General features: G+C 49.6%; 1 protein-coding gene across 1 annotated transcript in view; it reads right to left on the reverse strand.

The window, feature by feature from the left end:
• LOC120848222 (cytochrome P450 2J3-like) overlaps positions 1–11,627 on the reverse strand; it is a 35,107-nt gene extending 23,480 nt beyond the window's left edge. The window contains exons 1-2 of the mRNA XM_042290306.1: positions 11,555–11,627; positions 11,213–11,471 (exon numbers count right to left, since the gene is read on the reverse strand). Coding sequence (XP_042146240.1) covers positions 11,213–11,471; positions 11,555–11,627 — 332 coding nt within the window. The remainder of the gene's footprint in view (positions 1–11,212; positions 11,472–11,554) is intronic.
• Between the last annotated feature and the right edge of the window lie 1,191 nt (positions 11,628–12,818).

A 12,818-nucleotide genomic window follows, 5' to 3' on the forward strand; every position in this document is an offset into this window, starting at 1 on the left:
GGATGTTGGAACAGGATACTCTGCGAAGGCTTGAAGCTTGACAGGATCTGATGTAATCCCTCTTCTCGATACAACGTGTCCAAGGTAGGTTACCTCTTTATACCCAAAGTAACACTTTTCCGGTTTCAGGCGCAGATTGGCAGAGGAGAGCGCATCCAATACTGATGTGAGTCTTTGGAGGTGTTCATCAAATGTGCTTCCATAGACAATTACGTCATCTAGATATACGAGTGCCATGGTCCACTTCAGGTGGCCTAGCACCCTTTTCATTAATCTCTGAAATGTTGCAGGTGCATTACACAGCCCAAAAGGCATTCTTGTAAACTGGTAGAGTCCATCAGGTGTTACAAACGCAGATTTTTCTGCATCCTTGGGGTCCAGCGCAACCTGCCAGTATCCTGACAGGAGATCCAAGGTGGTGAAATATTCTGATCCCTGTAGTCGATCCAGGGCATCATCCAAGCGAGGTAGGGGGTACACATCCTGTTTCGTAAGGCTGTTGATTTTTCTATAGTCAATACAAAACCGGATTGCACCATCTTTTTTTCGGACGAGCACCACTGGAGAGGACCATGGGCTTGATGAAGGAACGACCACCCCTTGTTGAATCATGTCCTTAACTTGCGTTTGAATAACACTCCGTTCGGATGGAGCAAACCTACGCTGTGACTGGTGAATAGGTCGACTGTCCCCAGTGTCGATGGAATGCTCGACTAAAGACGTGCAGCCGAGTTCATTTGGAGAAAGTGCGATGCAGCTACGATGACGTTGAAGAAGCTGTCGAAGTGCTGTCATCTGTTCTGCGTCAAGGTCAGGATTAACATTAAATTTTTCCCATGGAACACTGGGTATGTCTGCCTGTGAGTTGAATTCAAGTGCGACTGTATTCACCTGCACTTCAGGGCAGGAGGGCTGGGCGGTTCCGACTTGTTCCCCAGGTTTTAGCGTGATGTCGTTCAATCCAATATTTACAGCCAAGATGACGAAGTTTCCCCGCAGAGAAGATGCGAAAGTTGTGGGAAACACGTGTTTCCCGTCTCCCTATCTAGGCCTAGCACAAGCAGGCCGTGGGAGCGTTATGGCGACGTCATCCCGGATACGGGGGTAAGGCCGCATTCCTCGAAGAGGGCGTGTCTTCCCTCGCCCTTTTGGGTGAATGTGCCTCCGGCGCACCCTTCGGAAATGATTGTGGACGCGGCCCATCTGCGGGATAAGCCACACTACCTACCCCGGGCGCGTCCACTTTCCGCTGGCTAGATAAGCGGCCGCGAACGGCGGCCCTGACTCTCGTCCGGGGAAGGCTCTGGGCCACGGAGCCTCGTTCTTTTTGGAGCTTTCCCCATTCCACGAATCTGCCTAATGCGGCAGCGTGGGCCCCCTCCAGGTGAATCTGTCTAATGCGACAGCGCCGACCCTTTTCCGTTCTTTTCTTTTATTAGTTTGGCCGACGGGCACAGCGTGGTGGCACAACAGCCGAATAAACCCGCTTCTTCAGTATCTTTGTGTTTTGGAGTGAATCCTCTCCTTGGAGTCCACGGCAGCCTCCGGACGGACCCGACCGTAGCAGTCCTCAACATCGAGCTACGGAGTGGGATCGACCTCGTGGTGCAGTAAGGCAAGTCGAATCCCACAAAGTGTGGGGGGAGACAAACTCGTGTCCAGGTTTAGCTTGAAGGAGAGGTTCGTAAATGACGTCGCCGCTGAAGCTCTGGTCGGGCGTATTCACGCAGCAGAGCTCGGGGGTATGGTGACCGTTTTGCACACGTAGACGTTGCTTGTCACAGGTGTGATACTTGCTGTGTCGGTGCCAAGCAATTGCTCGAAGCACTTTCTGGACGTGGTCTAGCGAATCTCTCAGAAGTGCAGTGGTGACATTCCATGCGTTGAAGATAACTCGAGCGGCACCAAGATGTGGCTTGTGCTTTGATAAGAACTTACTGCGGTCAATTGTCGATGTTGCGATTATGTTGCCTCTTGAGTCCGGAAACTCATTATTAAGAAAGTTATTCTTACGGCACCACTCGTAGCCAAGCACTACCGGGCAAACAGAGTTCTCGAGCACCACGAACTCCACTGGTGATGTACTCCCAACTGTTTTCACTTGCAAAGTGAGAATACCCAGGGTGTGAATTGCAGTACCGTTCACAGTGAACAATCCAAGTGACGTCGGACGAAGACGTGCGTCTGCTGGAGCCAGGGATGATGCCAGAACGTTCACTGCTGCTCCAGTGTCAAGAAGAGCATCTTGGTATCCAATACATTCGATCCAAACAGTAAATTTTGGAACCGACGATTGGTTACTTCCACTGATGTCAGAGGAAGTTTTAAGGGAGTTACTGAAGAAAGCACCGTGCTCGCTCCACCGTTAACCTTGGAAGCTTGATCAGTGGCCTCAGGCCGGGCTGGTTGTTCTGTAGGATTGTATTTCCTACTACCATGCCGCCTTTTGGGCGCCGAAGATAGGGCGGAAAGTGTTGATGGCGGCTCTTGTAGATGCCTAGCCCTCTGCACAAACTCTGTGGCCCTTTGAGCAGTTGCCGCGCTTAGCGCTTGATCCAGGGCATCTTTGACGTTTGTAGGTCGTGAAAGACGTACAAATACTTGAACCTCTGGATCAGCTATTGCGTCTACAAAAGCGGAGGTGCGAATCTTATCCTTTGCGTCTGTTGGGGCTCCAGGGTGTGCTTTGACAATCGAGCGCTGGATGTCGGCTGCCAGCTCCTGGAGGGTTTCGTGAGAGCGCTGACGGCGTAAACTTAACTCCGAGCTATGCACTTGTTGGAGATGTCTATCTCCAAAACGTCGCTCCAGTGCTTCACGTAGGGCCGGGAATGATAGGCGAATACCATCAAAATGGTAAAGCACGTCTAGAGCTGGTCCTTGCAACTGGGAGACGAGCGCGTGAACTTTGTCGTCTTCCGTCCAGCCGTTGGCTTGTGCAATAATTTCAGCCTAGTACAGATAAAGGTGACCTGGTACGTTGCCGTCGAAGGGTTTTAACTTCAGTGACGGATTAGTCCTTGCACGGGTACCTCGGTTCACATTCGTCAAGGGGCTAACTGCTGAAACGATCTCACCTTCATCCAGGGCCGATGGACAGGTGTTGAGGTCATCTACAGAAATCCTCAAAGCGTCCCTTTGTGGCCCATTGATGTCACTCGGAAGAACATTCAAGCCAGTTTGAAGGCGTTGTAGCTGCGTTGGAACGCTCATGGAGAAGCCATTTTCAGCTGCTCGCTGCGAAGTGTTGCCGGAGTGGGACGTAACGTGCAGTAGATTCACCATCGAAGTTTAGAAGTCATCCCACCGCTGCCACCAAAATGTTACAGGCTCACTGGAGTCAACTTCAGTTCCGGCTGACGGAATGCCACTTAACGTTCTCTAGGGCACCATTCTACTCCTCGTCCTCCTCTTCGTCGGCCTCTCTCTCTCTCTTTCTATATATATATATATATATATATATATATATATATATTTGATTTATGGCGGCCAAAACACTAGCTGTTATTTTTAATACAAACTTCCCAAAACTTGTTTAAGACGTGTTTAGAAAATATTTCTTCTTTGAAACGTGCGAATAAACACGAATAAAAGTTGTCAAACTGAAGAAATGAGCGTTGAATAACAATTCGTGACAATGTCAAAACTAGGATGTATGACAATGTCACGCCTATTAACTTTTCCAAACTTAAGAGTGTTTGCCTTTTTTGCTAAGATCGCGTCGCGGCTGCGCTAGAATATTTTCAATGTCAAATTTATATACGAATAAAACAGAACACTCCTGTTAATTGCGGAATTGAATCAATGAACGCCAAAGATCTGACATTGTCATGTTCCTCCGGGTGGACGAGGGCAGGTCGAGAGACGAAGGGACACATAAGTAGGCGAACAAAAATTAATTTACTCAGAAGCACAAAAAAAGTCGAGAACAGAAAACAAAATTATAAGCGGAAGCGAAAGGAAAAAGAAAATAGAGTGATTAAATAGCTACAGTCACTACAGTCAGTCTCGGTCGTCTTTAAGTGGGAGCTGAGAACACTCACAGTCTCGAGCGTCGATCTTGCTTGGAACGGAACCCGGCCTTGTTCTTCGATGTCACGGGTGAGGATCCAAGCTTGCTAGGAGCTCTGGGCCTTCCAGCACCGGTTCGATGGTGTCGCTTGACCAACCAGGTACGCGGCCTGGGTTGACAGGAGTGTTGCGAGGCCACCCCTTCCAGTCCGCCTTCGAGCTCGAAGTCCAATGCTCCGGGCTTCTTGTGCGAGCAGCAGGCACGACGTCGCTCCGGCTCGATGGCGGCGAGAAGACCCGGAGCGGAGCCAGGGTTCACCAGGAGCGAAGCCTGGTCTGCCGGGAGCGTTGGCGTCTCAGCTGTCGCCCTTCAGGTTCAGACTTCGAATGTCCTGCGCGAGCTTCTCCTTTCCCTTTTGCTCGAGCTTGCCCCCTTCGTCTTTCGCTTTCACCGTCACTTCAGGAACGTGACACTCCCCCCTTCTTCAAGAGCATCACTTCCTGAGGCGAATAGCGGTCAAAGTTCTGATGAGATGTGCGTCACGTCGTTGGCGTCGCTTGTCTTCCTCACAACGCTCACCACACACACACGCATAAAAACATCAACGTACACATAACAACAAAATAAGACCTTGATATTCGCACCAGTCTTAACACTTTTCATAACGCTCGTTCCGGCTTGGCAGTTTATCATTTGAAAGTTTCAGCCAGACGCCTGCTCCTGGAAACCTTTCTGTAACTTTTCTTTAACCTTGTTTCAAATGGACTCAAAACTCCCTGGTAAATTATATAAGCCAGTCCTGACTCCTCAAACGCGACTCATGAAGTCAGCCCCCACGTTGTCTCTACCCTTAATATATTCTACATGAAAGCTTTGATCTTGTAGAGTCATACTCCATCTCATCACTCGACTGTTGGTGTGCTTGGCTTTGTTCAAGAATTCCAAAGGCTGATGGTCGGTCTGGACCCGGAACGTCCTACCATACAAGAACAACTTGAGCCTGGCAACGGCCCATACCAGCGCCAAACATTCTTTTTCCACCGTTGCGAACTTCCGTTCTGCATTACTAAGCTTTCTGCTTGCATACGCTACTGGATGTAGCGTGCCATCTTTTTCTTGAAGCAGGGCTGCACCTACGCTTTCATCAGAGGCGTCCGTTCTTAGTGCGAACACTTTTTCTGGGTTCGGTGCTAATAAGATGGGAGGTTGTCCCAGTCTGCTCTTTAGCTCCTTGAACGCCTCTTCTTGCATTGGCCCCCACTCGACCTCATTCCGGGCTCCTTTTTTGGTTAATTCTCCTAGCGGTGCAGTCAGACAAGCGTAGTCTTCTGCAAACTCTCGGTAGAATCCCGTGAGACCAAGGAAGGACCTGACTTGTCTTTTTGTTCGAGGCCTCGGAACATCTTGGATTCTTTCAACTATATTGGGGTCCGGCGATATCTTGCCCATTCCGATGTCGTGTCCGAGGAAGCTGATTTCCAAGAATCCTATTTCACACTTCATCGGCTTGAACGTGATGTTGGCCTCTCGCGGGCGTTGAAAGATACGGCTAAGCGTCTCCATATGTTCCCTCCACGAGCTTGTAGCGACTAGGACGTCATCTATGTAGTGATGCGCGTCTGGGATTCCGTTCAACAACTTTCGCATCAGCTTTGTGAACGTAGCTGAAGCAGTTTTTATTCCAAAGGGCATGAAGTTGAATTAGAAGAGCCCGCTCGTTGATGAGAAGGCCGTCTCTTCTTTTGCGCTTTCCTCCATGGGAATTCGCCAATAACCTTTGGCCACATCCAGCTTTGAGAAAAAGCGCTTCTGCCCCGCTTTGGCAAATGTGACGATCCTCGGTATCGGCTCTGCATCGGGTTTAATGACATCATTCAATCTCCTGTAGTCGATGCAAAATCTATTCGATCCGTCCTTCTTCTTCACGATCACCACCGGTGCATTGTATGGTGAAGAGCGTCTCTCGATTACTCCTAGCGCCAGCATCTCTGAGATCTCTTGCTCGACCACCTCTTGAACTGAAAGGGGCAGCGGGTATTGTTTTACGTCTACCGGGCGCGTCGTGGTGACTTCCAGGTCGCATGTCAAGAGATTTGTTCTTCCCGGCACTTCGGAAAAGATCTCGCTGAAGTCTTCGATCAGCGCACGCACTTCGGCACTTTTTTCCGCGTCCAAATTCTTGTTTACATTAACGTCCTTCCATCCTTGTTGCTACGTCCAGCTCGCTGTGGGGACCTCTCCGGCGTCTTCGAAGCTTCGCTCTTCTAGAGCTTCATTTTTGATCTCAGCTGCGACATGACAGGCAGTCTGCTCTTGTCGAGTCGTCTCCCTCTCCTCGTACTTTTTTAACATATTGACGTGAAAGACCTTCGTCTTCCCTCCCACGTCCAACTCGTAATCGACCTCGTTCTTTCTTGCCGTCACCACGAAGGGTCCTTTCCATTGCATGATCATTTTGTTGGCATCTGTTGGAAGAAGGATCAAAGCCAAGTCACCTTGCTTCATTTTGCGGTTCTAAGACCTTCTGTCATAATAGCTTTTATATTTAGCCTTCGCCTCCTCCAAGCATTTGTGCGCCAACTCGCACGTGTTCTCTAATTTCTCTCTCAGTTCGAGCACGTAGCTGTACGATGTCTTCGCCTCATTTTCCACCCTTTCGCTCGACCACATTTCTTTGAGAATGGCCATGGGCCCTCGCACTCTCCTGCCGTACAGCAGCTCGAAAGGAGAAAACTTCAAACTTGATTGTGAAACCTCCCTATATGCGAAGAGCAGCGCTGAGAGGTACCTGTCCCAGTCCTTGGGCCTCTCTTGGCACATTCTTCTTAACATTTGTTTTATAGTGCCGTTAAACCTCTCGACCAATCCATTGCACATGGGATGGTAGGGCGTGGTGAGCATGTGCTTCATTGATAATAAACGGCTTACTTCTTTCATCAGGTCTGATGTAAAGTTAGTCCCGCGGTCGCTGAGTATCTAGGGCCCTAAACTCGTCAAACACAAAGTTGGGGCCGAGGTTGACGGAGCGCACCGATTGGATATTCACGACGATGACTTGGCGTTTCTGTCGCCGATGTCCAATCGGCGCGCTCCACGAACTTTCGGCTCCAACTTTGTGGTTGACGAGTTTAGGGCCCCTGTTGGCACGCCGTAGCGTGTAAACATCTCGACCAGAGCTTCTGCTACCTGCTCAGATCCAACGGCCCGCAGCGCTACTGCGCCTGGATATCTTGTAGCCATGTCTATCATGGTCAGGATGTACTTGTTTCCCGCACTCGACATCGGCGTGATAGGTCCAATAATGTCGATGGCTACTTTCTCGAAAGGCGTCTCGACCGTGGGCATATTTCCTAAGGGAGCCCTACCCACTTTACCCTTCGGCACCATGCGTTGACAGACGTCGCATGACCTGACGTATCTTTTGATCTCGCTTTGGATCCCAGGCCAGAAAAACTCTTCTGTCACCAGGCTTAGCGTATTCTTCATCCCTTGGGGCCCGGACATTATGCCATCATGCGCGAGCGTTATCACTGCCGGTCGAAACTTCTTCGGGAGTACCAGTTGAGTTGTCTTTCTCCCGACGTGTACTCAACAGATCTGTGTAACAGGTCGTTTTTCACGACGAACTGAAACTTTGTCCTAGACTTAGGCTTTCTCGTGATTTCCCCAACCACATCAAAACACCTACTGAGTGTGTCATCTTCTCTCTGCTCTTTAGCGAGTGCTTCTGGAGTCGTATCGATCATTGATACCTGCGGTACCTTCAGGAATGCCTCTTTGTTTTTCGTTTCTCCACTTCGCGTGACGCTCGTACCGCGAACGGCAGCAATTTCCGCTAGATTCACCTGACACGACTCCTCATTGTTCTTGACTGAGCCGGACCCTCCGTAAACATCAGACCACCTTTCGGATCGTCGACACTGCTCGACCCGGTCGTATGGGCTCCCAGGTGTCACTTCATTTGTCTTTTCCCAATCTGGGTCTGGATCGTCCGCATTTCGGACTTGCGGGATATTCCCCAGCACCAGATCATACAATGGATTTTCGATACACTTCGCTAGAACCGTGCCTGTGTAGACCGGCGTCCGGACCGAAATCTTCGCTTCAGGTAGATACTTGACCGTGCTGTCCAATAAAAAGACGGCACTCGACTCTCCGGTGAATTTTTCGAGAGGAACCAAGTCCTTCCTGATCACCACACTGTAACAGCCGGTGTCCCTGAGTACCTTTATTCGTCGGTCCCCGAGTCGTCCCTCAACCACAGGCATGTTATCTGCTAAGAACTTTGGAGGATTCCCAAAGGCAGCGTTTACCACAGGTACCTTGTCTCCGCTCCTCAGAGTGACGAAGGAGTCATCTGGCTCGTCCCAATCTCCTGGTGGCTTTGTCCACAGGCAAAAGGCCTGGTGTCTTCCGTCCTCTCCCGCCTTGCACTGATTAGCCCTGTGACCCATGCGTCCACAGTTCCAACACGCGGGCGATTTAGACCCTTGAGCTTTACTCCGGCAAATTTCTGCTTTGTGACCCGGTTTCCCACAAAGAAAGCAGCGGCTACTTCTCCTGGCCTCGCCTTTATCATTATTACCTGGATCTCCTGCACTCAGTTTCTTTCCAGTGCACCTGTGCTCGATTGCACTTGCGCCTCTAAAAAGAGGTCAGCTTTTACTGACACAGCAGGTCTCAAGAAACTGTTCCACCAGAACCGTGTCTCGTAGCGCTTCGAAGGTCTTTTCGGTTTCTGACACCTCAACCCACCGATCAAAGTAACCTGCCAGTTTAGCGGCGAACTGCCTCCTAGTTTCACCCTCCTCGGGTTTAGCATCCCGAAATCTCTCACGGTATCCCTCCTTTGTGTACCCAAAATCTCTGGGGCAGAGCCAGCTTTACTTTAGGATAGTCCAACGCGTCCGTGGGTGTCATGCGACCAACCACCGTGAGCGCTTCTCCTGTCAGACAAAGGCCTAATGTCGTCGCCCATTTGTCCTGAGGCCACCCCAAACCTGTCGCCGTGCTCTCGAAACGCTGCAGGTATGCCTCGAAATCGTCCGTCCGCTTATTGAATTGCGGGATCAACTTGTGAGGACTCCCTCGGAGAGCTTGGACTTGCGCGTCTCCGCGTCGCCCATCAGCCCCTTCCGGGTGACCCCCTCGCGCAGCGATTCTCAACTGCAATATCTCCCTTTCCTTCTCTAGGGTAGCTTGCTTAGCTAGTTCCCCTTCGCGGGTTTCCCTTGCCAACTCACGCTCGTGAGCTCTCTTCTCTCTTAATCGCGCTCTTTCGTCGTCCACCCATTTTCTCAACTCTGGCCCAGCATAGCCCAGTTCCGTTCCGACGGCCGTTAATCTCTCTACCTCAATGACCCTGAATGCCTTTTGCCCTTCCGACGTTCGTCTACCTCTCAGAAGAACAAGAGGTCAGAAATGGGCCACGTATCCTGGCAGGCTCGCCAATTGTCATGTTCCTCCGGGGGGACGAGGGCAGGTCAAAAGACGAAGCGACACATAAGTAGACGAACAAAAATTAATTTACTCACAAGCACAAAAAAAAGCAGAACAGAAAACAAAATTATAAGCGGAAGCGAAAAGAAAAAGAAAATAGAGTGATTAAATAGCTACAGTCACTACAGTCAGTCTCGGTCGTCTTTAAGTGGGAGCTGAGAACACTCACAGTCTCGAGCGTCGATCTTGCTTGGAACGGAACCCGGCCTTGTTCTTCGATGTCACGGGTGTGGATCCAAGCTTGCTAGGAGCTCTGGGCCTTCCACCACCGGTTCGATGGTGTAGCTTGACCAACCAGGTACGCGGCCTGGGTTGACAGAAGTGTTGCGAGGCCACCCCTTCGCGTCCGCCTTCGAGCTCGAAGTCCAATGCTCCGGGCTTCTGGTGCGAGCAGCAGGCACGACGTCGCTCCGGCTCGATGGCGGCGAGAAGACCTGGAGCGGAGCCAGGGTTCACAGGAGCGAAGCCTGGTCTGCCGGGAGCGTTGGCGTCTCAGCTGCCGCCCTTCAGGTTTAGTCGTCGAATGTCCTGCGCGAGCTTCTCCTTTCCCTTTTGCTCGAGCTTATCCTTTCCCTTTTGCTCGAGCTTGCCCCCTTCTTCGTCTTTCGCTTTCACCGTCACTTCAGGAACGTGACAGGCATTAATTGTCATCCTTATAGTACCCATCTCCACCTTAGCAGGTCTATCGAGAAAAAGTCAAAGGCAGACAAGAGAGAATTCTTATCGGCACGTAGACTCAGAATCATAGTTCTCTGGCTCAAAAGAGCACCATTTCCAAGAAAAAACTCGTTCAGCGCGTTATAAGTACGGCTTCATGTTTATCTGTAAATACCGGTGGACCCCACCAAATAGCCCCCAAACTTGCTTTATTGAAGACGGGGAAAACCGAAAATCTCAGAATTCAAGTTCTTGAATACAAAAGAACACAAGTTTCGCTAATAAATATTTATATCTTGTGAAGGATAGCGTGGCACCGACAGGGGCGCCTCCAGCGGCAGTGCACGGAAAGTGAGCCAGAGCGAGAGAACTCCCGCAGATGCGCGGGGGAACGGGAGGGATGAGGAAGAAGCGGGAGTGAGAGCGAGCGTACGCTGGAGTGGCTGCAGGTGGCTCCGGGTACTCTCGAACGGTTTCGGAAGTGGCGTTATGTGGATCGGTGCAGTGTAACAACTTAGATAGAATAAACCAGTGTGATATTGGATCCGAGTACATAACAATCTAAAGCTTTATTTCGTGTTCATATGAAACATAACCCTCACTGAGCTGTCGGCGAAGCCGTTCCTTTTTTTACGGGGAACCACGCCGATTGTTTCGTTTATTTTTAACAATACCGAATTCTTCTCCGGGTATTCAGGTCAGTCGCATTTTCACTGTGGGGTAGGAGAATTCGATTCCCGTGTCCTGTTTTCTTCGATATGGGCCCCGATAAACGCCGATTTTTTGTCCGGTGCAAAAAGCTGACACCAAAAAACACCGAATCTGTGCAAACGTATAAACACAGAAAGAACACCCCCCAGATTCAGAGGAAATAATCACCGAACACACGAAACTCTTGTTATAAGACGTTTCTGAGTAAAATCAAACTATGACCAATTAGAGTGCAACTCGATGATTTGGTACATTTCAAATCAAAGCACTGCTTTCAAGCCCTCAAGTTTAAGATTATATATCAAAATAACGGTAGAAAAAAATATAATTTACCCTCTAGGCAACCCAATGGGTTCCGTGACCTTCCACCGTGTTATCTCAAGTACGCTGGCCATGGTAAAAGGCATCGCCTTGCGGTCCTCCCATGTGGGCTGTCTGTCACGGCCGACAACGTCGTCGACCTCTTTCTGAATCCTGGCTTGCACCCTCTCTGGATTCTGCGCGCACACCTGCAGCAGCCAGTGCATCAGGACTGGCACGTTGCTCGAGGAACCGAAGAAGAGTTCCACGGTGTTAAACACGAGGTGGCACACTGCACAAACCCAGAGAAATGAGTAGCGTTTTATGTAAGTTACCACGCGGTGCGGATTCTCACTTTATTGCGTACTTACGCACCACAGAAAGAATACGTGACGGCACTACATTGTTGTATACATTGGTTAGAGGGAGGATCCCTTTCGGTGCTCATGTAGCCTGTATATATGTCGATATTTATGGGTCGAGTGTGAAAAGTAAAACCACAATTTCCCTCGCCCTGCTGCCTAGAAAAATGTAATGCGACAACATTGTTTTTTTTACCAGATGCTAACGGAACAATTGCATCACCTCACCGCGCGCTCCTGCTACGGGACACTCTAATGTGCTTACACCACCTCGTCTAGATCGCGCCACAGCGCCTGCTCTCTATGAGAGGGGCTGGTTCGCGCTCCTATCACTGGCATGTTGGAAAAGGCGCACATTCAAACGCATAGTGCGGCGGTGGTCAGCATATGACTACTGCTACTGCTTTATTGTACAGCTGATACGCTCGAATTCCCGTGGTCCTACGCATAAGGTCAGTGTAGAAAGAATGTGATTTTCCGTGGCATACTGCGGGCTTTCGTGGCTAACTTTTATCTCTTGAAATCGTGATCTTTATTTTTTACCTGACGTCAAATTACTGGACATGGACATATAATATAGTCACGCGATATTTTATAGACCAGGGGCCTCAAACACGTGGCCCGCGGGCCACATGCGGCCCGCGACAAGCTGAGAAGTGGCCCGCAGGCAACCGGCCCTGCGAGTCCCGATTTCCATATCTCGAGCGCTAGAAATAACATGTGTCATAGTGATCTCATCTCGTCGATTCATTTTTGCTCGGAAAGTATATAGCTCTGCTCTTTTAACGTATGCACAGATTTTATAATGCTCTGTGTTCATTTGCCCTTTGTTTCGCTTTAATTCTTGCTTCCCAGCTTTTAGTAATGTACAACAATTCCGTTACTAGTCTGCAACCTCGAGCTATTCGTTGAAGAATGCATGTCGGCTGCGAAAACTCTCGCTTAGCAGGAACAAGTACCAGAGATAAAGCTATGAGCTCGGGATTCTCACCTTCAAAAAAAAAATCACAATAAAAGGTATTTGTTCAGAGCGTTATAATAAAAATTGTGAGGAGTTTAAGAACTTTCAAATTAAACGATTTTTTAACATGTTGAGCTGAGAACGACATACTTGCTCTCTTGTTCTATTAGAAATGCCAGCACGTTGGTGGGGCAGTGTAATTTTAATTTCTGTTATCACATCAAGTCGGGGCCCAAAGTAGGCATATAAAAAAAATCAAATTTAAAGATGTCACTGGAAAAACCGTGATTTTACGAAAAGCATAGGGCACGAGGTC

The sequence above is a fragment of the Ixodes scapularis genome, unplaced genomic scaffold (assembly GCF_016920785.2).
Source record: "Ixodes scapularis isolate PalLabHiFi unplaced genomic scaffold, ASM1692078v2 PGA_scaffold1__304_contigs__length_218370807, whole genome shotgun sequence".
Classification (NCBI taxonomy): domain Eukaryota; kingdom Metazoa; phylum Arthropoda; class Arachnida; order Ixodida; family Ixodidae; genus Ixodes; species Ixodes scapularis.